Source organism: Anomalospiza imberbis, chromosome 18, assembly GCF_031753505.1.
Source record: "Anomalospiza imberbis isolate Cuckoo-Finch-1a 21T00152 chromosome 18, ASM3175350v1, whole genome shotgun sequence".
NCBI classification, from domain to species: Eukaryota; Metazoa; Chordata; class Aves; order Passeriformes; family Viduidae; genus Anomalospiza; species Anomalospiza imberbis.
The window spans coordinates 13,814,605-13,842,293 of record NC_089698.1 but is presented as its reverse complement, the minus strand read 5'-3'; the positions used below and the strand labels follow the sequence as shown (position 1 = coordinate 13,842,293).

Sequence of the window (27,689 nt, the reverse complement as noted above, 5' to 3'; positions counted from 1 at the left end):
TGGCTTCTCCAGTCCCTGTCCCAGGAAGTTTGGCCTCACTCCTTTCCCCAAGCTCTGGCTCAGGCCAAAGCATGCAGCACTAACCCCCCTTTGAGACCACAGCAGTACCTGGGGACATGTGGCTGCCCGAGAGAGAGAGAGAGAGAGAGAGAGAGACGGGAGCAGGAACAGTTGTGATTTAATCATTTCCATTCTCTACAAATCCAGTGTACAGCAGAGATGAGCTGTGGTCCAGCTCCTGGTGCTCCCACTGCCATGATCCATCGTTAGAACCAGGGACTGCAGGCAGGACTGGTACAGGGATGGGGCCAGCCCACTTCCCTCACCCCTCCTGCTCCATTGGATGTGTGCCTGAGGATGGACAATCCCAGGCAGCTTATCCCAGTGGGATGGGGGAGAGCCTGGACCTGCCCAGCTCCGGTCAGTGCAAAGCCAGTGAGCAGGCAGGTAGCTGTCTGGGACAGGCAGCAGGGGCTGATCCTGCCCCTTCAAAGCTCCAACCCTGGCAGAGGCTGGAGGAGCTTCTGGCTGAGATCAGCTTGTCCCCAAGCCACCCAGCCCACCTGGACTTGAGCCCATGGGCACAAGGCAAGTGGATAAATCACCCTGTGGAATCCTGCCAGGGAAAAACCACCAGGACAATGTTCATCAAGGCACAGGGCAGGCTGGCAGCAGAGCCCCAGTGTCTCCCCTGGGACAGCTCGAGAGGCCGTGGGATGGCAGAGGGACATCCCTGGAGCAATGCCAGCTGAGGTGATCCCAGAGGTCACCAAAGGTGTGAGTGGTTCAACAGCAACAAGGACACTTCTCTCCCAGGGCAAAGGGGGCTGGGGGAGCTGCGGCAGAACTGGCATGGGAAATGGTGACAGCGGTTCAGGCTGAAGGTACAGGAGCGCCAGGGCTGAGGCTGGGGTCAGTGGCTGAAGAGGTTTCCTGTGAGGAGACGCCTCTTGACCTCTTTCCAGAGCAGGTCCCGCTCGCGGTTTGCCCGCTGCATGAAGCCCCTGTTCTCCTGGGCCCGGCGGGACAGGTAAGGCAGCACCTCGTTCACTGGCCCATAGGGCACGTACTTGTACACAGGGAAGCCAGCCTGGCCTGAGGGAGAGAGGCTGCAGCTCAGGGAATTGCCGGGAGAGGGAAAAATGTGCAAAAAGGAAAAAAAAAAAGGTAAAATAGGGAGGAAAAAGAGAAAAAATGTAAAAAGGGAAAAGAAGAGGAAGATAGTTGAAATGGGGGAAAAGGGGGAAAGGGGAAAAAGAAGGGGGAAAGGGGAGGAAGAGACAGGAAGGGGGAGAAAAAAGGGGGAGAAGAAGGGAAAAAAAGGGCAAAGGAAAAGGGGTGAGGATAAAAGGGGTGAAGAAAAAACAGGGGGGAAGAAAAAACAGGGGGGCAAATAAAAAAAGAGGGGCAGGAAGAAAAGAAGGCAACCTGCCCTTACTCCCTGCCCTCCCATGCCCTGATGGTTGTGCAGGAGGCTGTGGCTGGGCACTGGGACAGGGATCCCAGCAGCGGCGGAGCCTGGTGGGGGGCACAGTGGTGCTTCTCTCCCAGCTCAGCACCGGGAGCTTGGGAAAGCGCCAGAGGGAGCGGGCCGAGGTCACCAGGAGCCCTGGGAATGTCGGCAGCCGGGGCTGGGCCAGCTCAAGGAGCGTTCAACCAGAAACATCAAGTTAACACATTTTTCCAGCATGACCAGATGAGGCTGCAGACGGGTGGCCAAGCCCTGCTTCCAAGAGAACTCCAGGACAGAGCAGCATCTGTGCTGGACAACTGCCCAGTTTGCCTCCTGCTGCTCTGTTGGCCTTGGGACTCTGTTCTGGACACTGGTGTGAGCAGGGAGATCAGTCCTTGACCTGGGCTGGGTACCTGGACCCTTGTGTGTCCCTCTCTCCAGGCCCCTGGCAGTGCTGCTCCGCTGCCTAAGCTGGTGGCTGAGGACAAGGTCATACAAGAGGCTGGTGCCACCCTGTTAGCAGAGAGCCCAGGACTCTGTGTGCACCTCCCATGGAGCCAAGGGACACCCCCAGGCCAAGGAGGTACAGGAGAGAATTTCTGACTGCCAGGACCAGTCTCTGCCCCACTCTGAGACACTCCAATCTCTGCTCTGACTCCAAAGTGGGAATATCCCTGCCCAGCCACTACAGGCTCATGGAACCTCAGAAGAGAGATGTGACTCTTCATTTATATCCTCATCTACATCTTCCCCAAACCCCACCCAGGGGTCACAGCATTCCCCATGGTATGGCACTGTGCTCAGCCAGTGCTCTATGACAGGGCCTTCCTGCCTTCCTTCCTTCCTGCCTGCCTTCCTTCCTGCCTTCCATTTAGGGGTTTCAGTGGGGCTGGAGAACCTCTGCCGAGCCTGCCCACTCCCATCACTCACCGAGGGGGAAGGTGATCTGGTCACACATGCCCAGCAGCTGCCCAAAGCACACCTTCTTGTCCGAGGGATGGATCCCCAGCTCCATCATCCTGCAAAACATGCCTCAGCACAGGGGGAGAGCAGACCCAGCAGAGCTCACCAGGGTAGTGTGTCCCCAGAGGGTTGGGGGTCATCTCCAAGTAGGACAGCATGGCACTGACCGCATCCCAGATGGATGCTGGGATGTAGCGCTTGAGGGATGTGTTTTTACAACAGCCTCTGGGCTGGTGATGGGACCAGTTCTGCAGCCGCTGGGGTCACCATGCTGTACCTCAGCTCCAAGCCCCATCTAAAGCTCTGAGCACCATGTGGGAGCCAGGATCCTCCCAGGTGAGCTCAGGGGGGACCTGACAAACCACAGCACATCTCCCTGCATCTCTGCTGGGCCCCCACATTCCTCCAGCCCCTTGTCCCTGCCTCACCACGCTGCCTGCCCAGCACCCACCTGCGCAGGGTGAACTTCACGGTGTCCTCATTGTGAGATGCCACCATCACGCTGGCTTTCCGGCTATGCTTGATCTCCTCCAGGACATAGTCCAGGCACCTGTAAGGCAAGACGGGCATCTGGTGAGGCCTCTTCCCACTGGGGCAACAGGCAGCAGTGTGGCTGGGGCTGTCCCCTACCTGTGGTACATCTCGTTGGTCTTCTCATAGGTTGGGTTGATGGGATCCTCATAGCCCATCTGAGCCGCCCTCTCCCTCTCCTGCTCCATGTAGGCACCACGTACCAGCTTGGTGCCAAAGTGCCAGCCCTCCCGGCGCGACAGCTCCACGTCCCCTGTCACGTTGTTGTAAGCCTCCTGTGACCAAGTGAAAGAGACGGCACGAGGTCATGACTCCAGTGCCACCCCTGACTGCCTCAGCAGCTGTGCCATTGTGCTGCCGTGGCTTCAGGAGACGAGGTCTCCATCCGTCCGCAGTGGCGCCTTGGGACTTGCCGGCCTCACCCTCAGGTAGCACTGGTAGGTGTTGTAGATGATAGGCTGGCTCCTGTTGAAGCGGCGCTGCGTCTCTATGGTGAGGCGGCTGATGGCCGGTTGGAAGTAGCTCTGCTCTGCGTCTACCATCAACCTCACGCCCTTCTCCATGGCTCTCTGGGGGGTGAAGGACATGCAGGTTGGGTTCACAGGACTGCCTGCTCCATGTGTCCCCTCTGTGAGTCCCCCAGCCCCAAGGCCCCCCTCACCTTCCCAAGGACATCCATGCGTTGCAGCACCCTCTTCATCTGCAGCTCCTCCTCCTCACTGAAGCGTGACAGCAGAGGCTCCAGCTGCCCAGTCTGAAACAAGAGCAGCTTTGTGGCATCCTGCCTGCACCCAGCTCTGCCCATGGGGGACACAAACACCCCTGGAGGGAACCCATCCCCAGGACTGCTGCCCCACCCCAGTCCCCCAGCCCCCACCAGACAGCAGCAGTTGCACACTGTGGTCACAGCATGGCTGAGCTTTGCAGCCACCAGCACCTACTGGAAAGAGCATGAGACCCTTGCCATGATCCCACAAACCCTCTGTGGGACCACTCTGGGGGTAACAAAGGTGGGTACCCACCTTCCTGTTGGGGATGAGCAGAGGCCTGGAGAGCTTGGTGCGGCCGTCAAACAGGCTGTTCCAGTCCAGCAGGTCCACAGTGCTGGGAGCAGAGAGCCAGGTCCTTGCTGGTGTCTTGCAAAGGCAGGGGGCTCTCTATCAGCTCCCAACCCCCACCAGCAGGAAGGACACATGACATCTGCTGCCCTGTTCTGTCTTGTCACCTCCACCCAAACTTCCCCTATGTTCCATTACTATGTTGAGCCACAGCAGGCATTTGGAGACCTCCCCTTGCTGCTGTCCCAGGGACAGGGACAGAGTCCCCCAGTGTCCCTGCTCTGCAGCACCCCCAGCTCCCAGGCAGCTTACCCGCTCATGCCCAGGTTCTTGCCTGTGAACCACTGCTGGCTCTCTGCCTTGCTCGCAATGCCGAGGTTGGCCAGTGCCTCCTGCCACCAAAAGAAGCATCAGGGGTCTGTCTGCTTGAGGTGTCACAGCTCAGGGCTGCTCTGGCACCTCTATATCCATGGCCACCTCCAGCAATGCAGCACAGCCTCTTCCGGCAGGCCGCACCCGCCTCACCTGCAGCTTCTCGACCTCCAGCTTTGTGTCCAGCATGGCCCGCCCAGCCTGGCCCTCCTCTGCAGCCATTTGGTGGAAGAATCTCCGCCACTTCACCAGCACCTCTGAGAAACGCACCTGTGGGGACAAGGCTCCAGGTGAGACACCCAGGCTGGAGCCTCCTGTCCTGCCGGGCTTTGCAAGATCACAACCAGCCCAAGGCAGATGCTGACTCTAGAGCAGGGCACCTTGGCCAAGCCAAGTAGAATAGATCCCACACATCCGCCTTAATGTCGCCTTTAAAGTTCTAAGCTCTTTGTGTCTCCCCAGAAGTTGAAGCAGGGTCTTCAGGGGTCTTGGGCTCTCAGGGGACAGGCTGTTGGTGCCCACTCCTCACTGCCATTATTAGAGATGCCACCTGGTACCTGCCCCAGCAGAAGCATCATCTGTGGCCCTGGCTCTGCCCCACCACACTCTGTCACAGCTCTGGCACTCACCAGGAATTGGGGTCTGGCCAGCGCCGTCAGCTTGATGGCAGAGAAGCCATCCTCTGAGCTGCCACCTGGATGGAACCACAAGGACAGAGTCAACCTGACCATCAGTCCTTGGGCAGGAGAGATATGGTGGTGGTGGGACTGAGAGATCCTTGCAGTCCCCAGCACAGCAGGACTGTCCAGGACAGGGGAGCACTCACTTGAGGCATCAATACAGCGGAGGAAAGTCTCCATGTGTTGGTCACACTTGGCCTCATCGGCATAGAAATAAGTGTGGGCTCCGGTAACTCCACCATGGTGATCCTCAAAACCCTGATGGGCTCGGTATTGCTTCTCCCTTTTTTCTGCTCCTGGGTGGAAGAGGATGGAGATGGGCCATGCCCCACCCAGCTCCTACAGCCTCCTCAGGAGCTCCCACTGTGGGTGAAGGGGAGAGAGGCTCTTGCTTGGACCTCAGAAGAGCCCCCAGCGCTGACATGGGCCCTGCTTGCTCTGTGCCCAAGCAGAGGCTGAGTCTTTGCTGAGGGGCAAGACTGGGTCAGGAACCACATTGTTCTTCATCCAGCTCATTTTTTGAGGCTGTGGTGCCTGGGTGCTTTCCCCACAACACCAGGCCTGCCGTGCCCGGATCTCCAGGCTATCTCCTGTCACTCACCTCCCATCTCCTTCTCGGCTGCAGAGGTGCGGGAGCTAAGAAGAGAAACAGGAAAGATAAGGGCCAGTTCAGCAACGCCCTGCAGCCCTACGCTGATGGACAGGACAGCTCTGAGGCTCCTGTGCTGCCATCCTGCTGCTGGACCCTGCTGTTCCCTTGCCATCCCATCACCAATGGGATCCAGCTGGCAGTTCAGATGCCAAAACCCGCCTGTGGAAGGGAACAGGGCTTCACCATCGATCCAGGGAAGACCTGGGAGTCCTGAGGCAGCACAGTGAGGATGCTCTGTCCCAGGGTGCAGAGCTGCTCTCCAAAAGCCCACCCCATGGCAAAGACAAGGTCAGTCTGGTGGGGCTCCATCTCCAACCTGCTCATGATCCTTGCTGTGGCAACACCAAGCCTCAACCCACTGCCTCCTCACCTTGATGGCACCAGCAGCCAGACCACAAAGCATGGAGCTTCTCTAGACACAAGCACACCAGGCTGAGGGTGCCTGCTGCCCCACACTCCTCTATGCCATTGCTTCAGCCAACAACTCACAAACAACATCTCATTTTCAACTCCAGCTGACCTCAGGTGTCATTTTAAGCCCAAACTCTCTGCCATGGAGGTAACAGGGCTCTGACAGCCTGGCGGATGATGGCCAAGTCATGAGATCCTTCCTGAGCTTGAATAGCTAAGCCTACTTGCTGGCACCCTAAACCCAGCTGCAGACCTGGGGTCTGACCTGGAACAGGTCCCTGGAGAGCAGCCCTGGGTGGCAGCAGAGCCATCCCCTGCAGGAGGCCTCTGCCTTGGCATCCCTGTCCCCAAACTGGCCCTGCCCGATGGGGAAGAAGCACGGTGCAAGGGAAGCAGCAAAGCCACCCATCTGGAGCCAGCAGGCTGGCCAAGAGAGCAGAGAGGCACATGGCAGGGTCCCAGGACATGTTCTCCCATATGAAAACCCTGTGACAGGGATTAGGAGCTGCTGGAAGCACAACAACCGGAACCGAGCCATTCCCTTGCCCCCCTGGAGCCAGGACCAGCCCCACATCGCTCAAAGCCTGGTGTGAGCCAGGGCAGGAACAGCTGGAGCTCATGGGAAGCAGAATGCACCATATCTAGCGGGCTCTGCTCCCTGATTTTACTCACCCGAGGACAGGGAAAGCAGCTTTCTGTCCCTGAGTACAGAGGGTGGAGGAAAGGAAGGAGGAGAGATCATACACTCAGAAATGGGATTTTTCAGCAAAGCCCTCGCTAGGTGAAAGCTCCCTTTGGAGCAGACAGTATGGCATAGGGGACAGCTTCAGGTGAATACTACTGTGACATGAGGCCACACAGAGACGTGGGTCCTGTGGGCAGGGGACAGCTCTGAGCCCAAGTCACACCTTGGGCACAACATCCAAAGTACTGGGGACAAGTGGCTGGCGTGAAGACACACAGCTCAAATAGCAAACAGTGCCCTTGGAGTTAGAGTGTTTTGTATTCCTGAAGATAAACACACCCTTCCCAGCAGCATTTCTGCTGCATGACTGCACCAACTGTTCCTTCATCCTCTAGGGGGGCATTCAAAGCAGTGCCATGGCGCTCGCTTTGTTCTGCATTAAGCAAAATAAAGGCAGATCCTTCCAGCTGAAGCAATAACTTTGTCCTGGATATCAGCTGCTCACTTTGCAATAATAATCTTGGCCAGCAAAGCCTTTCCCTCACCCACCAAGTGCCACTAAACCCAGCTGATACCTGATCATCCTTTCTACAAACCCACAACAAGTCTCCCAGAGCAGGTCCCATCTCCAGGCACTGTCCAGATGCTCCTGGCAGGCTGTATCCAGACAGGAACAACCTCAAGGTTGAGCTCAGGGCCTGGGAGTTCACACTTGCCTAAAGCAGGTTGTGAGGACTTGCTGGATGGCTGGAAAGGGTAATCCAGCTGACACAGCAGATGGGGCTTTCAGCAAGTTTTGGATCAGGCTAAGTACACCACCTCAGGAGCAGCACAAAGGTCCCGCTGTCGGAAATAATCCCTTTGGCCCTGCAGGTTACCCGGAGGGTGCCAGCAGCACAGTGTGTTTGTTTTGCTCATCAGCAAATGGGTCTGGCAAAGGGGGTGAAGGATCAGGGAGAAGCTGTCCTTGAATTACTACATCTAAGGAAAAGACTCATGGTTACATGAAGTCAATTTTGGAGCTATGGGTGGTGCTTAAAATCCCACAGGTAGGAATAAAGCAAAGCTCTTGGCAGAATAGACCTTCAACCTGCTCCATGCAGCACGCACCAGCCCAGGACCACCACAGGACCTCCTTGGAGAGCTTCAAGCTAAACAGAAGCTGCCCCATGATCCCAGGCAACATGCACAGGGCAGGGGTGGCAGCTGGGAATGAGCGCTGGGAACAGGAGGAGAAGGGGATGTGGCAGCTCTGGGAGCAGCATTGCCCAGGCTGGGGACAGTGATCCCACCCTGGGGCAGGTGTCAGATATCCACACAAGGAATTTCTAGAGGAAGCCAAGTCCACACTCTGCATGGCAGAGCCCGAAGAGCATCTGACAATGCTAGGGGCAGGATTGTCCCTCCCCTGTGTCAGCATAGCCCCAACTCATGTGCAGTCTTGGGATGCCTGTGGGCCAGCAATGGCCCCAAGGCTGCCAGGAGGCTACAGCCACCTTCACTGTGCGGGGGGTCTCGCTGCTTCACCCCACAGGTACCAGAAGCCCCTGTCCAGTGCTGCCTCTCCACCCCCAACCTGGGGCTGCAGCCACGCTGAAGCCCCCAGACCTCTGCTGCTTGGACAACACTTATTTTCCAGCTGTGTCACCATGACCTGGCAGCAGCCTTCAGCACGTGGCTGAGGCCTCCTGGGACAAGCTGTCAGAGTCCTGGATGCCAGCCTGAGCAGGGCAGGCAGGGGCCTGCGGCAGGCAGGATAAGCTGGTTCTTGCCCATGTTGCATTGTTGTTCCCAACCGGAAAGGCTGTGGAAGAGGTGCCACAGCCCATTGCTGGGGTGGAGAGGCATTTCCCTGCCATTATGTCAGGCTTGCTCCAGAAGAACAAGAGGAGATGACACCAAGAGGCCAAAACACCCACTGACTGCTGTGGTTTGTAACTCTGCTTCCTGGCTGGCAGCAGCACAATCCCAAAGCATTCACCAAAGGGAAAGACACAGCTCCGGGGTCCAGCAGCCATGAACCCAGGACTGCCCACCCCTCTCAACCGCGTGCAGCCCAACTCAGCACCAGCCCTGGCAGAAGCACAGAGAATTTGGGATTTTACCCCAAACAGAGCCAGGGAGGACCCAGAGTGATGGTTGGTAAGGGACACCATTCAACATAACCCATCCAATCCCATCCTGGGCTTGGTCCCTGTTCAGAGAATTATAGAACATCCTGAGCTGGAAGGGATGAATGAAGACATCAAGTTCCACTCCTAGCTCTGGAGAGGACAACAATCCCACCCTGTGCCTGATTGTCCAAATGCTCCTCAGCCGTTGGACCATGACCACTGCCTGGAGAGCCTGTTCAGTGCCTGACCATCCTCTGAGTGAATACCCTTTTCCTGATATCCAGGCAAATCCCACTGGGGCTTGGGCAGGGATGCCTTGGGAAGTCTCTTGGACGTGAATGGCCCACACAGCACAGACAGAACTCACCTAGCCAGGAGTACCACACGTGCAAACGCCAAATCTGCAGCACAGTCCAGCCAGCTCACAAACCACCAGCACCCATCAGCAGGAGGGATACAGCTGCAGGCAGAGCCTGTCTGAAAGTCTTCTATGGCCCCTCACAGGAAAGCCCTTGGCCCAGGCACAGCCAGGCATGGAGGCAAGCAGTGACAGCCTGGCAGAACCCGTGCTGCTGGCTGAGCCCCACGGGAATGCTGAACGCTGCCCGGACTATGGCTGCATGTCCAGGGGAGAAACACCTAGCCACACACCTTCAAAACAGCCACCCTCCTGCCTGCCAGCAGTGGGGTGTTTTGAAGCTTTTCTAGAAAAACCCCAAAGTTTGCAGCCCACTCTGGGATGGTGCAGCCCTGCCTCCCCCCACACAGCTCTTGTGTCTGCGCTGCCCTTGCCGGTGTCTGCTCCCATCACGGACACGCAGACCCTTCACTCCTGGGAATGTATGACAACGGCAGCAGCGAGGGGCAGTGGCAGCATCCATGGCACATGGGGATCCCCGATAAGCAGTTCCCGGGTGTGGAGCAGAGATAAGACTCCCAGCGGCAGCACCTGCATCACCAGCCTGACATCCTGCTCGCAAACCATCCTAAAAAAGCCGTTCCTGCTGTGTTTTTGACAGCGCGTGACAACCGGACAGTGTCCCCAGCTGCCAGCAGCGACTGCCGCTGTGCAGCCTTGCCCGGGGGACGGCACATCCTCAGCCAGTGTCCTCGGAAAGGGCCTCCCTTGTCGTGGGTGGGGGGACACCGCCCACCCCCGTGACCGAGGGGTGCCGGCCAGCGGCCCATCGATCCGGAGAGCACAACTGACCGGAACTGGAGCCCGAATAATGGAAAGTTACCGGCAGCTTTGGGCTGGTGCCAGCTCTTGGCAGAGGGCGGGAGGCAGTGAAGGCTGCCTGGGACTGGGAGGCAGCGTGGGAAGGGAGGCACCACCCCAGCTTGAGAGAGATGGAAATGGTGGAGGCTGGAAATCATGGAATTGTTAAGATTGCAAAAGAGCTCCAAGATCATTGAGGAAATGTGTGAGGCAGGAATGAGGAGCAGCACACCGATGGGGGGGAGGGGGAAGCGGGACTTCAGGTGTGACAGCAACGCTGTGTGTGTTGTCTGTCTGTGTGCAGAGGGGTGTGTTGGGGGGACACAGCGCCCCAGGGGGTTAGGGAAAATAGGACGTGGCTTACAGAGGGAAGATGGAAGGGGGGAGAGGGTTAGCATCCAATAGGAGATGGAAAATAGAGGTGGGAACCCCCTCAGGGTGTGCAGAAGCGTTCGGGGTGTACAGCACAGCCAGGGACGGATTGCACTCTGGTGTGTGCAAGGGAATAGATGGGGACAGAGGAGGTGCAGCAGACAGGGGGGCAGCACCCGGTACGTGCAGAGGGGCGGGGGACCGCTACAGCCCAGGGGGGCTCAGCACCCCAGTGTGCGGGGCACAGTCCCCGCCGTGTGCGGGGCACAGGGGGCACGGCCACCCCCGCGCGCGGGCCATGGGCGGAGCCAGGGGGCAAGGCCGTGACGCAGTGGCCTCGCAGCCAATGGCAGCGGGGGGCTGGGCGGGCGCAGCCAATGGCAGCGCGGCCAGGGCCCGCCCCCGCCCCGCCCCAGCCCCGCACTCACCGCCCGTCGCCCAGGTCCTCCTCCACGCTGTAATCCAGCACGGCGCCCACGCCGAAGGCCTGGTTCCGTCGGAGCAGCGGCTTGATGGCCTCCTGGTCCTCCCCGGCCACGAACTGCCCGTAGAATGTCATCTTCATCAACCGCTCGAACAGCGTCTGCCCCAGCACCCGCTGGCACAACTGCAGCAGCTGCGGGACAGCGGCGGGTCAGCACCCGTCCCGCACGGGCACTCCCGTAGGAAAAGTCCCCACGACCCAGGACGAGCAACCCCCGGCCCGGGTCCGAGAGCTCCTCAACACGCGCACCCTCCGACCGAGAATCCCCCCGGAAGGGGAATGACACGTCCAGAAATGGGCACCCCTAGGATGAGAGCCCCCCCTGTCCAGGACCGGCACCCCCTGGAGTGAGAGTATCCCTAGCACGCACAAACATCCTACAGAACAGGCACTGTCCCGGAACGAAAGATGCCCCCATTTGGAGCAGTCACCCCTGGAATGACAGAACCCCCATTCCGCACCGACACGTCCGGAGGGGGCACTCCCCATCCTGGGACTCGCAGTCCCAAAATGGAACCCCCCGGAGCAAGAACCCCCTCCAAAAGGAGACAGACACCTCCCGGAGCGGGCGCCCCTGAGCAAGAGCCCGCGGGTCCAGAGGGGACAAGCCCCGCCCCGGAGCAGTCCCCCAAGCCAGACTCCTTCCTCCACCCACCTCCCGGTTGTGCTGCACCAGCGGCTCCACGGCGCACAGCCCCAGCACCACCAGCCCCCGCAGCAGCTCCGCGTTGCTCTTGCTGCGGAACGCCTCGCGCGGGTCCCCGAAATCCACGGCGGGCGGCGGCGGGGCCCGCTCCGTCCCCCGCGGGGAAGGGGGCGGCCCGGGCCGGGGTCCCGCGCCCGCCGCCGCCGGGGAGAACCCGCGGGGGGCGGCGGCGGGCGCGGAGCGCGGGCGGCTCGGGGGATCGCACCAGCGAACCGCGGCGCGGAGCGCCCGGGCGGCGCTCGGGAGAGCCATGGGCACGGCGGGGCCGCAGCCCGCCGCCGCCTTAAGTACGGCCCGCGCGGGACCGCCCCCGGGCCCCCAGCTCCACGGCCCCGCTCCGCCCCGCCTTTGGCCGCGCTCCGCTGCCTCCGGAACCGGCCCTGCGACCCGGCACTGCCCCGGCGCCGGGACGGCGACCGAGACTGCGACTGATTCTGCGATCGGCACCGGGCCCGGCAGCGGGACTGGGAATGGGACTGGCACTGACACCGAGACAGGCATCAGCACCGGCACGGGGATGGGAACTGGGATCGGGATCGGCACTGGGACTGGGACTGATTCTGGGACTGGCACCGACAGGAGGACAGGGACCGGCACCGAGACCGGCACTGGAACCGAAACCTGAAGCGGTACCAGGACTCAGACCTGGACAGGGACTGGGACCAGCACCGGCAGCGAGACTGGGACCGGAACTGCGAGCAAGACCAGTGCAGGCATAGGTACCGGGTCGGGGATAGGAACCAGGACTGGCAAGGTCACCGGGGCCAGCACCAGGACTGGAGCCACCCTGCCCAGTGCAGCCCACTCTCACAGCCCCTGCCCGGTGCCTTCCCCATTCCCATTCCCTTGAAGCAGTCGGTCCCAGGGGCGCCTCCCTCCCCGGAAGCCCCAGGAAGGGGCAGGTGCGGCTCCAGGGGAGCCCTGGGTGGGGCCTGAAGGAAACTCTCTTCTTGGAGCAGTGCTGGGATCAGGGCAAAGAGGACCTCATGGCCTTGGAGGAGCCGTTGGGAAAACTATGAAGGTCCCAAGGGAGCCCTGAAGGGGACCTGTGGGGAGCACTGGGGCCAACCCTGAGGGGCCAAGGGGCTACTGGGTGCTCAGGCAGCCCCAGGGAGGGCCAAAGGATGCATCAAAGGGTGCTTGCTCCCTTGTTTGTAGCCATCCCTGGGGCAGGCTGTGGTATGTCCAGCCTGTGGAGCTGGAAACACTTGGAGAAGGATCTCAGACCTGCGGGACCTGTTATGGGAGAGATGTTTCAAGCCCCTGTACTTGTTCCTGTCCTCCTGATGTGTGTGTAAACATTTTAGGGGTTTCAGCTGATTCCGCACTCATTTGGTGGGGTCCGTGGGTGCTTGGGTTGCTTGAGGCAGCAGACTTGGCTCCCTCGTCATGGGCTGGGGCTGTTGGGCTTCACCTGCTCTGTGGAGCACTGGAGAGGGCTGGCAGGACCTCGGGATCTTCCAGGCAGGGCGAGTGCCTGTCCTGCTCCTGGCAGGCCTTTTCCTGAGCTGTTCCTCCCCGGCACACCCAGTGCCGAGCTCCGGATATTACCGAGCCCTGACACCCCGCGTGCAGGAGCGCTCCCGAGTCTTGGCCTGGCAGATCAGGTACCTCCCTTCCTTTTTGCAGGATTGTTTCACAGCTGCATCACAGCTGCATACTTTTCTGTGCCCATGTCTCTTCTCCGTGCCCTTATCCCTTCTCTGTACTCACGTCCTCTCTCTGTGAGCATGTTTCTTTTCCATGCCCACCTCTCCAGCCCCGTTTCCCGTGGCTCCCGGAGGATGACTCCGGGCCGATTCAGAGCTGTCCAAATCCAACTCCTCAGTGACATCTTGTGCTAGGAATGCTCAGCGCAGGCAAGAGATGGGAAAATTAGTTCCTGCAATTGTTTTTTCCTGTCCTCCCCAACACTGACATTGCTGTAACCGGCAGTGAAACCACGGGGACCCCCTGAGCTCATTTGTAAGGTTTTCTTTGGGAACATCTTGTCCTTCCATGGAGACAGCCAGACAGTGGCATTGCCTCTGACAGAGCTCGGTACAAAGCTCTGGCAAAGCATCCACTTCCTTCAAAACATTCCCTGTGCTAACTCTTTTGTGCCATTTAGAGATAATAATAATTCACCCAAAGTTTCTCGCCGTGATGAGACTGCACATACGAATTCTTGGGATGCAGTTCAAACCTTGTTTCTCCGCCAATTGCCACAGAGAAAATTCCCTTCAAAGGCTCTAATGGCACCAATCATCCCTGGGAAACACTCGCCTGGTCTTAGCAGGGAAAGCTTCCAAGTCCTGCCTGCTGTGCCAGCAGAGCTGCAGCCCTGCAGCATCCAGCACGGTGCAAAACCAGGTCTGAGTTTCTGAAGAAACTTTAGTCTCAGACCCAAACTCAGAGATGGAATGTTAAAAAGCCACTTTTGATGGAAGTGAAATCTGATGAGATTTCTCTCAGGATGGTGGTACCTGAAGCAGAGAAAATCCCTGAGCTGGCAGCCCTGCCAGTGGCAGGGAGACCAACAAGGGATGCTCCAGGCTGCCGTGGGGACCGTACCAAGCCCTCGTGGATCACTGTGGCCTTGCAGAGTGCCAATCTCCCAGCTCTTTGGGTCCCTTGGGTGTGACATTGTGCCCTTGAGGCCACTGTCCCTGTTCACACTGTGGCCAGGCAAGGGCTGCTGGCACAGAGGGGCTGGTCCCTGCTCATGGTGGCTGCAGCTGGCATGGGAAGCTCAGTCCAGCCCGTGGCTGGAACACACATCACAGACACAGCCATGCTGCTATATCCCACACGGGGAGCATGGCCGGGGCTGGATAACACACAGCCAAGTCCTTCCTCGGGCACTCTCGTCTGCAGCAGCAATAGGAATAATTCCAGGAGAAGCTGTTATGGATGGCTTGAGAAGCTGTAAGATGTGAAGAAACATTTGAATGTGAGACAAATAGGTGAGGAGGGAATTTGTCACAGGAGGAGATGCAGTTTAGAAGGAGAGGCCATGCCATGCATATTTCATGGGCCAGCCCTCAGCAGAGGCTCCTCTGACACCACAAACATCACAGATGGCAAGGAGTAACAGCAGCCGCTCCCAGCATCTGGGAAGGAGAATGGTGAGATGATCGCTCCTCCTGCCTCGTGGTAGAAGTGGGCCAAGGACACAGGACCTGGAAGCTGCTGGCTCTGCTCCCCAGGTGTGGGACCAGCCTTCCTCACCCTCCTATTCCTCCTGCCTCGTGGTAGAAGTGGGCCAAGGACACAGGACCTGGAAGCTGCTGGATCTGCTCCCCAGGTGTGGGACCAGCCTTCCTCACCCTCCTCTTCCTCCAGCCCAGTGCCAGGCTAGGGGCAAGCCTGCCCCATCCTTGGGGCTGGGGCTCTGTCCTCACTGTCCCACAGCTCTGTGAGCCCTCCAGCCCTGCTGCCCCAGCACTCTGTGCTTCCAGCATTGCTCCTCTGAGGTTTCCTTGGAAAGTGCTGACTCAGGTCCTCTTCTGTCAGGTGTTTCTCACTGACCATATGCCTGACTTGTGCCCAGCACCTGCACTACCAAATCACTCCCACCGCAAACCCACATACAGGAGGGACACATGCACCCTGTGGGAGCAGGGTGGATCCTCAGCTGGCATCTGGCTCTGCCATAGGTGCCCCTTGGAGCAGCAGGTGCTGGAGTGGCAGGAGCTGGGTGGGTCAGAGTCTGATGTGGATCCACTGGCAAAAGCCCTGGAGAAGGTGGACTTCAGGACTGTGCTTTCCAAATTGCAGCCATATGTGGGTTCTCATCTTGTTATTTTTCTTCACAAAAGGCTTCATCTCCCTCTGTGCAACTCTTCAGGGAGAACTCCAGATCTACTACTGCCCACTCTGAGGGGATGAATCCCTGTGGGGTGCACAGGAGCTCCCAGCCTTAGGATGGGGCGTGTTTGGATAATGAGTTAGTTCTCTCTGACTCTGCCCAAGCACCCTGTCCGCCTCAGTGTCACCCTCCTGGGGGTGAATCTGACTTGTGCTACAGTATGGACCACAGTCTGGCAGCAGGATGGAGGAACCAGCCTTCCTTCTCACAGCTGGAGAACCAGGGAACTGCATCCTTCCCCTTGCAGAGGTGCTGCAGAGGCTGCAGGAGGTTCAGCTGCTCCAGCAGGATTGGGGTGACCCCTATCCAGGTGTGGCACAGGCAGGTGAGGCTGCAGCACTTGGTGTCCTGCCTCCAGGAGAGCAGAGTTTGGGAACTTGCTGGTGACCTGGGGAGTCACAGGGTGGGAGCTCCAGTTCCTGGCGTGTTCCTTTGGGTTGGGGGCCCTGGAGAGAGCAGCTGAGAGCTGCCACAGACCCTGCAGAGGAAAGAGATGCTGCGTAGCTCCTCTTGCAGCTATCTGGCCAGCCCAGACATTGGTCTTCCAGCATGGCTGGGATTTTGAAAGCTGGACTGTGTTCTGATCCCTGGCATTTTCCACTTGCATCCCAATGATTTTTGGTGAATCGCTTGCAGCCTAAGAAATAAATGTCTTCTTGGTTCTTCCTGTGAGCTCCTGGGTGCAGCTCAGCAGCCAAGAGAAAATACCCAGGTGAATTCCTGTCTCCATAAAGGTCAATGCTATTAAAAACCAAATTGCCTCTGAAAGGGAACCTAGGAAATATCCAAGGCAGGGAAAGGCACATCAGACTTACCATACCAGTTAATTGTTTCTTTGCAGAGAGTCCTTCTCTTTCTCCATCCACTGGCAGAAGGGAGCTGTGAGATGTCCACAAGTGTGCCTGGGGGGAAAGGAACACCAGTGAAGACCTGAAACTATTTTGCTACTCTTACAGCAAGAATCATGCTGGAAGGTTTCTGTGGAAGTGGGGCCTGGGGAATGAACATGAAAAGCCTTTTTTCCCAGCTGACTCCCTTGGTGGGTGAGTTGTTTACAGAGCCTGGATTCCAGAGGGCCTGCAAGGGAGCCAGCTCTATTTTAGCCCTTTGTAAATTATTTAAACACCTCGTGCTGGGGGAACATTCCCAGGAAAGGGGATGCTTGGCTCTTCTTCCTGGGCAGACCAGGGGTGTGCAGGAGATGGTGGGAGGTAGAAGGAGCCAGTCCTGGCAGGGACAGCAGGAGTGTGTGGTGAGGATAGCTGTGCCCCTCCTGTCCCCCAAGAGCAGCTCCTAGTCCAGCTGGCCAGAGGCATCCTCCCAAACCCCTCCCAGGTGATGTTCCTAAGGAGCCTCTCTATTTTTTGCAGCCTTTTCCTGCCAGGAGTATCCCCTGGGAAGGCCAATGGAGCCCTGTGGGATCCCAGTGAGGTGGGGACATGGGGCAGAGCTCCCTTCAGCATCTTGGGGGCAACCACACATCATGGTGGCTGGGGACAAGCTCCCGAGACTGGATCAGGTCAACTCCAACCCCCCTTACCCCTGAGGAGCTGCTCCTTATTGATTAATCTGGTGGCTCATTTCTCTAAAAATATGCTCTTAATTACTGAGCCTCTGGAAACAGAGTTGTCTCACAGAAAACCTGATTGATTCGAGGGCAGCTGTGGCTCTGGTGAGGGCCTGGTGTCCACAGAGCCTGGATGGCCCCTGCCAGAGACAGCTCCTGGCCAGAGGAGGTTTCAGGCTGGTTCATGTTGATTCCCAGCTCATGGATATTTGTTTTTTCCAAGTGTCACTTGGTTTTGCTTCTTAACTTTCTGTGTATGTAATTGCAAGCATGTGGCACTGAGAGGCACTTGGACTTCTCTTCTGGTCGAACAAAATGGGAGGAAAAATGTTAATTTTTCCCTAGTGCTCCTGGACTATGTGGAGAGAAGGGAAAAAGCTGTTCTGCTTTCTTTATTTCTTTTTTTTTTTTTTTGTGCATTGTTTCCCACCTTCTTCCTTTGCATGGACAAATACTTTGTGGGAACTTTCATGCTTTTCCCTTATTCACCTGTCCCAGAGAAGGTGTGCAAGATCCCAAAAAGGCTGAAAAGAGAAAAAAAATAGAAAATAGATTTATTTTCTGTGGCTGTTTCATCTTTCTGAGTTTGAGTTCTTGTGTCAGGAGTGTATTGTCATGTGCTGGAGATGGAGAGGGAGTATTCCAGAGCCCTGGGGTCCCCCACCCTCCACAAGCACCACAACCTCTGTGCAGCCGAGACAAATTAAGGAGAAAAAGGGAAGAGTGGCTGTAGTTGCTGGCTACCAGCACTGGCCCTGCCTCCCTCCCTGGCCAGCGTGAAGGCCATCTGTCACTTGACAGATCAGCTGGACTCTGCTCTCTGTGTCCATCTGCTCCTGTGCAGGCTCCCTGTCTGCTGTGTCTCGCTCCTGCTCCATGGCCCCTGTGGTCTGTCCTGTGATCCGAGCCAGTCCCTGCCCCAGAGCTGGGATGGACACCACGGGATTCTCCAAGAGCCCTGAACATCCAAACCCACAGGTCCTTGCTCACTGCATAGGCTGTAGATCCTTGCTGACCTACTCATAGTTTGTTTTCACCCTTTATACTTTATTTTTTTCAAGGCTGAATCTTTCACTCTGGTGGTTGTGTGGCTTCATTTTGCTCACTCAAAGTTTCTTCCAGTTGAAGTTTTATGGGTAATTTTTAAATTCTTTGCCTAAGGAAGTATCAAAGAGAGCATCCCTCCTCAGAGGGATTCAAGCCATGGCACCCACAGGGGAGGCTCACCTTGCTGAGCCCCATTCCTACTGTCCCACAGCTGTGACAGCCACCCTAGAACAGGGGAGAACACAGGACAGAGCTCCTCCAGAGCTCTGGAGGATGCTCCACCAGGGACAGCCAGGGGACAGTGGGCCTGGGACAGCAGTGCTGGCAGCTGTCACCAGAACTCACACCTTGACTCTGTGAGAACTCCAATAATTTTTCAACATCACCAACCAAATTTCCCCAGATTTTCTGGGGATAGGAGAAGGCAACACTCCCAAGTTCCTGCTCCTCAAGCTGGCAACGTGACAGCTTTCCACTGGAATGACAGAATTTTTTTTTCTTAATGCAGGCCAAAGTAATTTTCTCTCCTTAGAGATGCTGATACAGCTGGAAAAAGTGAGCTCTCTCTCCAAAGCTTCATCTGCCAGTGAGGGGCAGCATCCCCCAGGAAGATCTTGGGGTGTTTGGCTGCTCCAGCTTCTTGTCCCTCTGGCTGTGGCTCTTTGCACTGGAACCTGGAAAGAAAAATATTCTGGTATGGAAAATTTCAAGCCTAAAGGGTAAAGTTGGACAAAATCCAGGTGAGACTTGGCAGAGAGACCCGGCAAAGTTGCTTTGACATTTTTGCTTTGTGCTTTGGAGACCCTCCCTGCAGCTCTGCTCCAGCCAGGTCAGGCTCTTGCTCATGTAAGAGGTGATGTTAACACCACCACATGTGACTTCCTCTGGGTTTTCCCAAATTTTTTTTTTTTTTTTTTTTTTTTTTTTTTTTTTGTCTCTGGAGCTGTGACTATTTCAGAAGCAGACACTGCATCCCATGGGGATGGCTGTATGGTCAGCCCACCCCACTCCCAGAGGTGGCCCTGAGGCTTTGATCCTCTGGGTGCTTGTCCACAGCAGACACTGCACATCTGTGGTAGCACCAGAACACCCTGACACCGCCCAGATAAATCTCCTGATGGAAACAAGGAGCTGGGATCTTGTGGAAGCTCTGGTTACTGGAAACCAAAAGGAGAGAGCAACTCGGTATCTGTGCTGCCTCTAGGGTGCACATGAGGGTGCTTTGGACAAGGGACGTGCTGGAGACTGCTGTGACTCATTCTCCATCCTGTGAATTCTTCCACCCAAGTCTTGCCAGAGTGTGCCAACCCATCCCTGCAAGGTTGGAGGAGCTCTGCAGAAGGACCTTCATGGGCTGTGCTGAGTCCTGGGCTCCTCTGCACCAGGAAGGACCCCATGGCACTCCTTGGGGGCACCATGAGTCACTGAGAAAGTCCCCAGGTGCTGAGGCCAAAGGCCTCAAAATTCACCTGTGGAGAAACAAGAAGATTAGATCTGACTCATTCCAAGGGTTTAAACAATTTTTGTGTTACTAAAAAGATGTCTTTGTGCTCTAGGTGGTTTTTTTGGTGTTTTTTTCCAAAAAAAAAAAAAAAGACAAAGACAGCAAATCCAAGGTAAAAAATGCAATTTGAAGATGAGAGATGGATCTGCTTCGCTGTAAATTTGGAGAAGTCATCACCAAATTTGATGTGGTGTTGCTGTCCTCTTCTTCCCTCCAGGGAGCACTGTGGCACCTCCTTTCCCCTGGATTTTGGAGAGAACGGATTTGTGTTTCCTACCCAGAAATAGAAGTAAAGCTCCAACAACCTGTCTGTTCAGGTCTCTTGTTCCCTGCTTTTCTGACTGTGTTCCTTCATCAAGAGGTTGCTGAGAGGCCAGAGACACACCAGGGCTTGGGCCAGGTCAGGAAGGGGCTGCTCATCCCTAGGGAGATGGGTGTGCTTTTGTCCCAGGGCAGAGGTGCTTAAAGCACCATGATGCAGAAGTGATCCTCAGTAGATGCTCCTGCCCTTCCTTGGGTCACATCACCCACCCGAGGCAGCAGCACAGCTTGGACAGGATTTTGGGTGGAGCATATGGTGGTGTCAGCGGTTCCTGGCTGTTCTGTGCTGAGGGGACAGCCAGGAGGGTGGGCTGGGGCTGGCTCTGGGTAGAGTGTTCTGGTGGAGCTGCTGGAGGGCACGGAGCTGCTCCAAGGGCTGGAGCCCCTGTGCTCTGGAGCCAGCCTGGGAGAGCTGGGGGTGCTCACCTGGAGAGGAGAAGGCTCCAGGGAGAGCTCAGAGCCCCTTGCAGGGCTCCAGGAGAGCTGGAGAGGGACTGGGGACAAGGGGTGGAGGGACAGGACACAGGGAATGGCTTCCCAGTGCCAGAGGGCAGGGATGGATGGGATATTGGGAAGGAATTGTTCCTTGGGAGGGTGGGCAGGCCCTGGCACAGAGTGCCCAGAGCAGCTGTGGCTGCCCCTGGATCCCTGGCAGTGCCCGAGGCCAGGCTGGGCTCTGGGGCTGGGAGCAGCCTGGGAGGGTGCCCTGGGAGGGTGCCCTGGGAGGGTGCCCTGGGAGGGTGCCCTGGGAGGGTGTCCGTGCCCTCGGCGGGTGGCGCTGGGCGCCTTCGCGGTCGCTGAGGCGCTCCGGGCTCCGTGACGGGAGCGGGGCGGGCGCGGAGGGCCCGGGGCGGTGGCACCTCTGGGCCGCTGGGTGGCGCTGCGGCCCCGCTGCCGGAGCCCCGCGGGGCCAGCGCGAGCTCCGGCTGCCGTCGGGCCCGCGGGCTCGAACTGCGGTCCCTGCCCCGTTCCCTTGGGTGCCTTCATCCCCAGCCCAGGGACTGGCCCGCTCTGGAAGCGGCTGCTCCAGGGAATTTTTCCTGCCTCTGCCCCCTTCTTCCCCCACCCCTCCCTCAGCACAGCTCTGGGGGCTCTCCAGTTCTCATGAAAATTCCAGTTATCCAGCTGTTCTCTAGCCGAAGTGTCCTGGCACCTATCCTCCAGCCTGAATCCGGGCTCTTCTGGCAGCAGGGTGAGCAGTGGACAGGGGTGTTCAGCTGTCCCATAGCGTGGCTGGAATTTGTGAGGTGTCAGGGACTGAACAAGGTCCCCAAGGAGCCCCAAGGTGGGTGGCACTGAGGCTGCCTTTGGGTGGCTGCACCAGTTCCCTCGCTGCCTGCCTGCACCGGGGCTCCTGCAGGGTGCTGGGAGGGCCAGGTGGGCTGGGGACATCTGGGTTGTCCCCTGTTCGTATGCTATAGGACATGGCAGCTCTCTGAATGAGCCCTCCCCCTGTGTGTGTTGCCATCCAGCCCCAGCAGTACCAGTGCCCTGGGGAGGTGGCACTGGTGAGGGAGTGGGGAGGGTGGGGGTGCTGGGGAGCAGGGTGAGCACGTGCAGGGCTGTGCAGAGTGCGTGTGTGTGTGTGTGTGTGTGTGTGTGTCCCTGGAGGTGCATGCCAGGGACACTGGGGCACAGAAGGGTGTTTATTGGGGTACACACATGTCCAGCGGGTGGGAGGAGGAAGGGGTGTGTGTGTGGAGCAGTGGCCAGCAAGACCAAGGTGAGTCCGTCAGCCCTGTCCCTGCCCTGCCCGAGGAGTGCCTGGGCTCCCCAGAAAGGCTCCTTTCCAGGTTGTCCCCCAGACACCTCATCCTGGCTCAGCTGGCTATGGAGTTTTATTGCTGCTCCCAAGAGCTGCTGTGGAGAGATCCTGGGAGGAGCTCCCAGCCCATCCATCACACACTGACTTGGCATTTATGAAGAACCCGAAGCAACAAATACTCCCTAGGACATGTGTGGTTGTTGGTGTCAAGGAGGGGCTCAGCAAAATTCCCACAACCCCTGCAATGTGCCTGCTTCCTTCTGGCACCAAGAGGACCCTCCTTGGGCTGGCCCAAGGGCTGCCCTTTCCTGGGAAGGGGATCTAGAGTCCCCTTGGCCACACTGCAATGTGCCCATCTGCCATCCTGGCCTACATCACAGCTGGACAGGGGTGGGTGCAATCATGTTTGAGTGTCTCTCCAGGACAGGCATAGCTCCCACAGCCTGGCTGTCTGGTGCCAGGGATTACTGGGGTAGCAGTTCGGTTTTACAGACAGGCGTGGTGGCATCTGGAGTGCTGCACCCTGCTGTGCTGCCCAGTACAAGACAGATGCCAGTTACTGGACTGAGCTCAGGGAAGAGCTGTGAGGATGGTCAAACCACTCAGGAGAGAAGCAGTGCTCTCCACCCTTGGAGGTATCCAAAAGCCTGTGGGCTATAGCCCAGAAAATCCAGCTTTAGGTGATCTTGCCTGAGCAGGGATGGCACTGGACCATCTCCAGAGGTTCCCCAGCCTCAGAGAGCTGTGAGTCAGTTGTGAGAGTGTTGAGCCCTGGAACAATGGGACAAATGTCCAAGAGAACAAAGAGAAATAAGGATCTGGTTTTGTTTTCTTTTGGAAGCATGTCTAGTTGCAGAGGATGGACAGCAATGAAGGGAAAAGCTGGGTGGTGGTGGGAGATGGAAGAGAATTAAAGTCCCAGACCTCCTTTAGCTGTCCAGCATCAGCAGAGGACACCAAAAGGAAATGTGGCATGTTCCCAAATAAAGCAGCAATTCAGGTCCAGTCTCATGTTTCTCCACCCATAAGCAGATGCTGGCAACAGAAAAATATGATAAACAATATACAGTTTGTCAAAAATTTGGCATTTTTTTCCATGAAGGGTCCTGGGATTCTGATGAAACCTGGTTTTATTGTGACATTTTGCTCTGTGAGAAAGCTCTTTTTGGCTGTGCCCAACACTGTGTGTTGCTCAGCAGAGCACAGACGGCCTGACAACAATTTGGCTGCTAAAACTTCTAAAAATAAAAGCCATCCTTTTTTCTTTTTTTTTTCCCTCTCTGAAGAAATGTTGCAGCATCACACCTTCTTCCCAGTACAAACTGTCAAACCTCTTCAGGCTGAGGGGCTGTGCATGACACTGAACTCCAAGATTGTGTCATTCTGGTTTTCTGAAGTATTTTGTTCTCAAAATGGGGTATTTTCTCTGGTCTTGGCAGAAAAAAAGGAAGAAAGAAAAGGTCATAGGGTGGGTTCAAACAGTTTTTGTTGTTTGGGGCTGCCCAGAGAGGAGCATTTGAGGGTCTCTTCTGGAATTGTCTGCTCTGATGAGGAGGTGGAGCTGGAGCTCACCCCTCTGCTCTCTGGGATGGGGGTGGTTCCTGGTGGTCTGTGCTGAACTGGTTTGAACTGGGAGCGCCATCCTGCAGCATGCCCCCTAACTGCAGTAGGGCAGCTGCCTGAGGCGCCCCTTGTGCTCTTCCAGGGCTGAGTGAGTGCTGAAACTGCTGCTGGTCACTGCTTAACAGCCCGGAGACTTCAGAGCGGGGCTGCAGTGTATGAACCAGAGTTAAATAACAATATCAGATAATTTTCATCTGAATATATATCTGTATCTATCTACACCTACATATCTGTATCTGTATCTGTATCTGTATCTGTATCTGTATCTGTATCATCTGTACCTCTATCCCTATCTCTAGCTCTAGCTCTATCATCTCTATCTCTATCTCTATCTAATCTATATCTATATCTATACCTATATCATCAATATCTATATTTAACAGGGCTTTACTCAAAGCCATGCACCTCCCATCACCTGAAATGTCCAGTTAAGAGGAATTGCTTTCACTTGTAGATGTTTTGAAGAAGCCTCTACCCTCCTTCCCAAGGGAAATGTGGCACCCTGAGTGTCAGTCAAGGGTTGGAGGTCCCTGGTGTCTTGGGCATCCACAGAGGTGTCAGCCCTGTGTTTGGACATGGACATGCCCACCAGTCATGCTGTAGGAAAATAAAAGGCATCCAGACCATGAGAACAGCCCTGCCACCCCCCTTGCCCCTGCTCTCAGCCCCCCCGTTTTGCTTGGAGCACCTATTGCTCTCAGTTTTACCCATCTCCCATCTTTTCACTCAGACTGGACTTCCCTGCCTGTTCCTGGGAATGCACCGGAAGCTTTGCACAATGAACAATGCAACAACATATCCATTGTTTCTTCCTCCATTAGACCAAATACCCTGGCAAGGAGGGAAATCACCCTGGCATAAATTTTATCCTGGTAGACTTGTGTTGACTGGTTTTTGTCCTTTATTTTTATCACATATTGGTACTTACAAATGGATTGTTCAATAATTTGTTCCTAAATTTTTCAAGGAACTGAAGCCAGCTTGGCTGATCTGTAACTCCCCAAACTCTTAATTTCCTTTGTTTATGTATTTTTATTTTTCACAGAAAAAGTGCTTTTTCTGCACTTCCCCAGGATTCCATAAGCCTTCAAAATTTGTCACAATCTGCTGCTAATTGTTCAGAGGTTGCTTACATTTTCCAGGGTGATTTCTCTTGTCTCCTGACCAGTCAGTGCACTGAGCTTCTCTCGTTACTGGTGATGACTGGTTACAGGCTTGCACTGTGCAGCCACAGTGAGGAAGTCACTGTTTGTGTCTCTGTGTCATCCCTTTGGTTCTTTCCATCACAAGACACGACTGCTGACTCATTTTTCTTTTCATTGCACTTCCAGTATATTTCTGGAACTTATTTCCTTGTCTTTTATGCCCCTCACTGGCTGTAACTCTCTCTGCTCCTCACCCTTTCTCATTCTGCCCCCATGCGCTCGAGCTTTCCCTTTATATTCATCCTTATACCCTCATTCCCATTTTTATAGGATTCCTTTTTGATTTTCAGGATACTAAAGTGCTCTTGATGCAACAATATTGCCCTTTTACTGTTGTCCTGTGGTTCCTCTGCAGCAGGAAGTTTAGCTGCTGTGCACATCATATACTCTCTTTTAGTAACTTCCCCCAGTCCAATATTTTGGATTTTTTTCCTTGAGGTGCCCTCCTGAAGGATGCTGCTGGTGGAAAAGCATCTCCCTGAGTTTGTTCTGTTCGTGTTTGTGCAGCCACCTGTCTTTTTTTTGGATTCTCTCTTTTAATTTCAAAACCGATGAACCGCTGTTGGTGGTGGCTCTGCCCCACAGGACCCAGCTGGTGCTTCCATACTGGTCAGAGGTTGGAAGAGCTGCTCCCACCCTCCCACCCCAGAACATCACTTTGGAATAAAAAAAAAAGTATCCAGAGAACTTTCCAAATGATCGTTGGGTGGGCTGTGTCCTCCTGCATTTGTTTGTGTGATGGAATGTCAGAATGGGGTGGTGTAGACATAATTATTGCTGTTTATTCAGCCAAATACTACCTGAATGGAGCCTTAACTTGAGAATAATTGCAGATAAAATGAAGCTATATTTTTGATTAATAAATTGTTCTTCTTTCAAATGTGCTCAATTTGAGGTTTAGTGCTATGATAAATCTTCACTAACTTCTCTTCCTGAGAGAAGCAGCAGCAGGGAGGGAGTGTACCCAGCTGAATGCAGGACAGATGGTCCAAGCAGTGATCCTGCAGGGAAGTGAAGCCTTCTCCCTCTGGAAGAAGCGATGGGGACCTGCCAGGTCTGAGCCTGAACATGCAATGGGAAGGGAGAGTGGGAGGGCAGGAGGGATGGGATAGAGTGGCTATCACCACAGGAAATGTACCCAAAATGCCGCACTTGTTCTCTAGCCTGAGTCAGTCTGTCCACTCCTCTCTTCATCCATCATCCATCCCTCCATCCATCATCCATCCATCCCTCCATCCATCCATCATCCATCCATCCATCATCCATCCATCCATCATCCATCCATCCATCCATCCATCCATCCATCCATCCATATCCATCCATCCATCCATCCATCCATCCATCCATCCCCCATCCATCATCCATCCATCCATCCATCCATCCATCCATCCATCCATCCATATCCATCCATCCATCCATCCATCCAACCATCCATCCATCCATCCATCCATCCATATCCATCCATCCATCCATCCATCCATCCATCCATCCCCCATCCATCATCCATCCATCCATCCATCCATCCATCCATCCATCCATCCATCCATATCCATCCATCCATCCATCCATCCAACCATCCATCCATCCCTCCATCCATCCATCCATCCATCCATCCATCCATCAGCCAGCCATCCATCCATCCATCCATCCATCATCCATCATCCATCCATCCATCCATCCATCCATCCATCCATCCATCCATCCATATATCCATCATCCATCCATCCCCCATCCATCATCCATCCATCCATCATCCATTCATCCATCCATCCATCCATCCATCCATCCATCCATCCATCATCCTTCCATCATCCATCCATCCATCCCTCCATCCATCTATCCATCCATTATCCATCCATCCATTATCCATCTATGAACTGGGTTTGCATGGCCTGGTTTTGGTAGCAGGGAGGCTCCAGGGGTGGCTGCTGTAAGAAGTGCTGAAAATCTCCTCCATGTCCAGCAGAGCCAATTCCATCTGGCTCCAGGATGGGCCCACCACTGGCCAAGGCCGAGCCCAGTGGTGACAGTGGTAGCAGGACTTGCGACCCTGTGGGTGACCCACAAGGAGTAGCCTGACCCTGAAGGACTGACCCGGTGGAGGAGCCCATGCTGGAGCAGGGGAGGAGTGAGGAGCTCTCCCCCTGGGGATGAAGCAGTGGCAGAGGCAATGTGTGATGGGGACCACAACCCCACCCCCCTGCACTGCTGGGGGGAAACAGGTGTAGAAATTGGGAGTGAAGTTGAGCCCAGGAAGACAGGAGGGGTGGGTGGAAGGTTTAAGATTTGGTTTTATTTCTTATTACCCTACTCTGATTTGATTGGCAATAAATCAAATTTTCCCCAATCAAGTCTGTTTTGCCTGTGATGGTAATGGGTGAGTGATCTCTCCTTGCCCTTATCTTAATCCAGAAGCCTTTTGCCCACCTGAGGAGGGCAGTGATGGAGAGGTTTTGGTAGGCACCTGGTGTCCAGATGGAGCCAACCCACCACAATCTGCTGCCTGTAACGGTGGGAAGTGGGAAAAGGGACTGTGCATCCTGCAAAACCCCTGGAGCCAAGGAGGCACAGCCCATTTACAGGGCCTATGGGAGCCTGGAGAGGCCGCAGCTGCAACCCCATGCAGCAGCCAGGGGGAAACTCAGCAGGAGGCTGGGATCGGGACAAGGACTCAGCCATGGGCTGGGAGCTGGAAGGAAGCCAGAGACTGTGGGCAGTCAGAAGAACCAGAAGACAATTTCTCATCCCAAAAACCGAAACCATGTTCTGTGTTATTTTGTGTAAATTTTTCTGCAAGTTTGTGGCCTCTGCTATAGATACTTAATGAATACCTCAGGAAACATAATTGCAATAGCCCACTGGCTACAAAGTCATCACCAGGCCTGCCATGTCCTCGGGGCAGTGGGGACTGTTCTGATGGAAAGGTTCTTCAGCCTTTTTCACTCCACATCCTTATTGGTTTTACCCATCCTCTGTGGCCAATGGGAAGCAATGGCCAGGCTCCATGGGGACTGTGCCAGCCCAGAGAGATGCTGGAGGGGACTCTGCCCTGCTGGCAGAGGTGGCAATGCACACCATTGTGAGCTGCCATGTCCTGCTCCTCACAT

General features: G+C 55.8%; 1 protein-coding gene and 3 long non-coding RNA genes across 4 annotated transcripts in view; 1 reads left to right on the top strand and 3 right to left on the bottom strand.

Annotated features, from left to right (window-relative positions):
* The window catches only part of LOC137484980 (uncharacterized), a 344,848-nt gene that overhangs the window by 26,879 nt on the left and 290,280 nt on the right, over positions 1-27,689 (bottom strand). The window lies entirely within an intron of this gene.
* PRODH (proline dehydrogenase 1) lies at positions 162-11,961 on the bottom strand. Its single transcript, XM_068209226.1, has 14 exons — positions 11,650-11,961; positions 10,939-11,126; positions 5,659-5,693; positions 5,204-5,353; positions 5,007-5,071; positions 4,531-4,647; positions 4,318-4,397; positions 3,970-4,051; positions 3,609-3,701; positions 3,370-3,516; positions 3,047-3,222; positions 2,868-2,966; positions 2,384-2,472; positions 162-1,095 (listed from the first exon to the last, which is right to left on the bottom strand). The coding sequence occupies exons 1-14, from the start codon at positions 11,950-11,952 to the stop codon at positions 914-916; spliced, it is 1,806 nt and encodes a 601-aa protein (XP_068065327.1). The 5' UTR covers positions 11,953-11,961; the 3' UTR covers positions 162-913.
* Positions 13,314-19,731, top strand: LOC137484977 (uncharacterized). The gene is made up of 2 exons (XR_011005124.1): positions 13,314-14,888; positions 14,987-19,731. It is a non-coding gene; the product is annotated as an uncharacterized lncRNA (long non-coding RNA).
* LOC137484978 (uncharacterized) lies at positions 18,184-20,397 on the bottom strand. Its single transcript, XR_011005125.1, has 2 exons — positions 19,946-20,397; positions 18,184-19,633 (listed from the first exon to the last, which is right to left on the bottom strand). It is a non-coding gene; the product is annotated as an uncharacterized lncRNA (long non-coding RNA).

What these genes read in the sequence shown, in the direction of transcription:
- PRODH (XM_068209226.1), bottom strand. Translation starts at nt 11,952, where the DNA reads ATGGCTCTCCCGAGCGCCGCCCGGGCGCTCCGCGCCGCGGTTCGCTGG. An exon ending in GAGGACCTGGGCGACGGGCG is followed by an intron (nt 5,694 to 10,938) that starts GTGAGTGCGGGG and finishes TTCTCTTCTTAG; the next exon opens with CTCCCGCACCTCTGCAGCCG. An exon ending in AAGAACCTGGGCATGAGCGG is followed by an intron (nt 4,052 to 4,317) that starts GTAAGCTGCCTG and finishes CTCTGCTCCCAG; the next exon opens with CACTGTGGACCTGCTGGACT.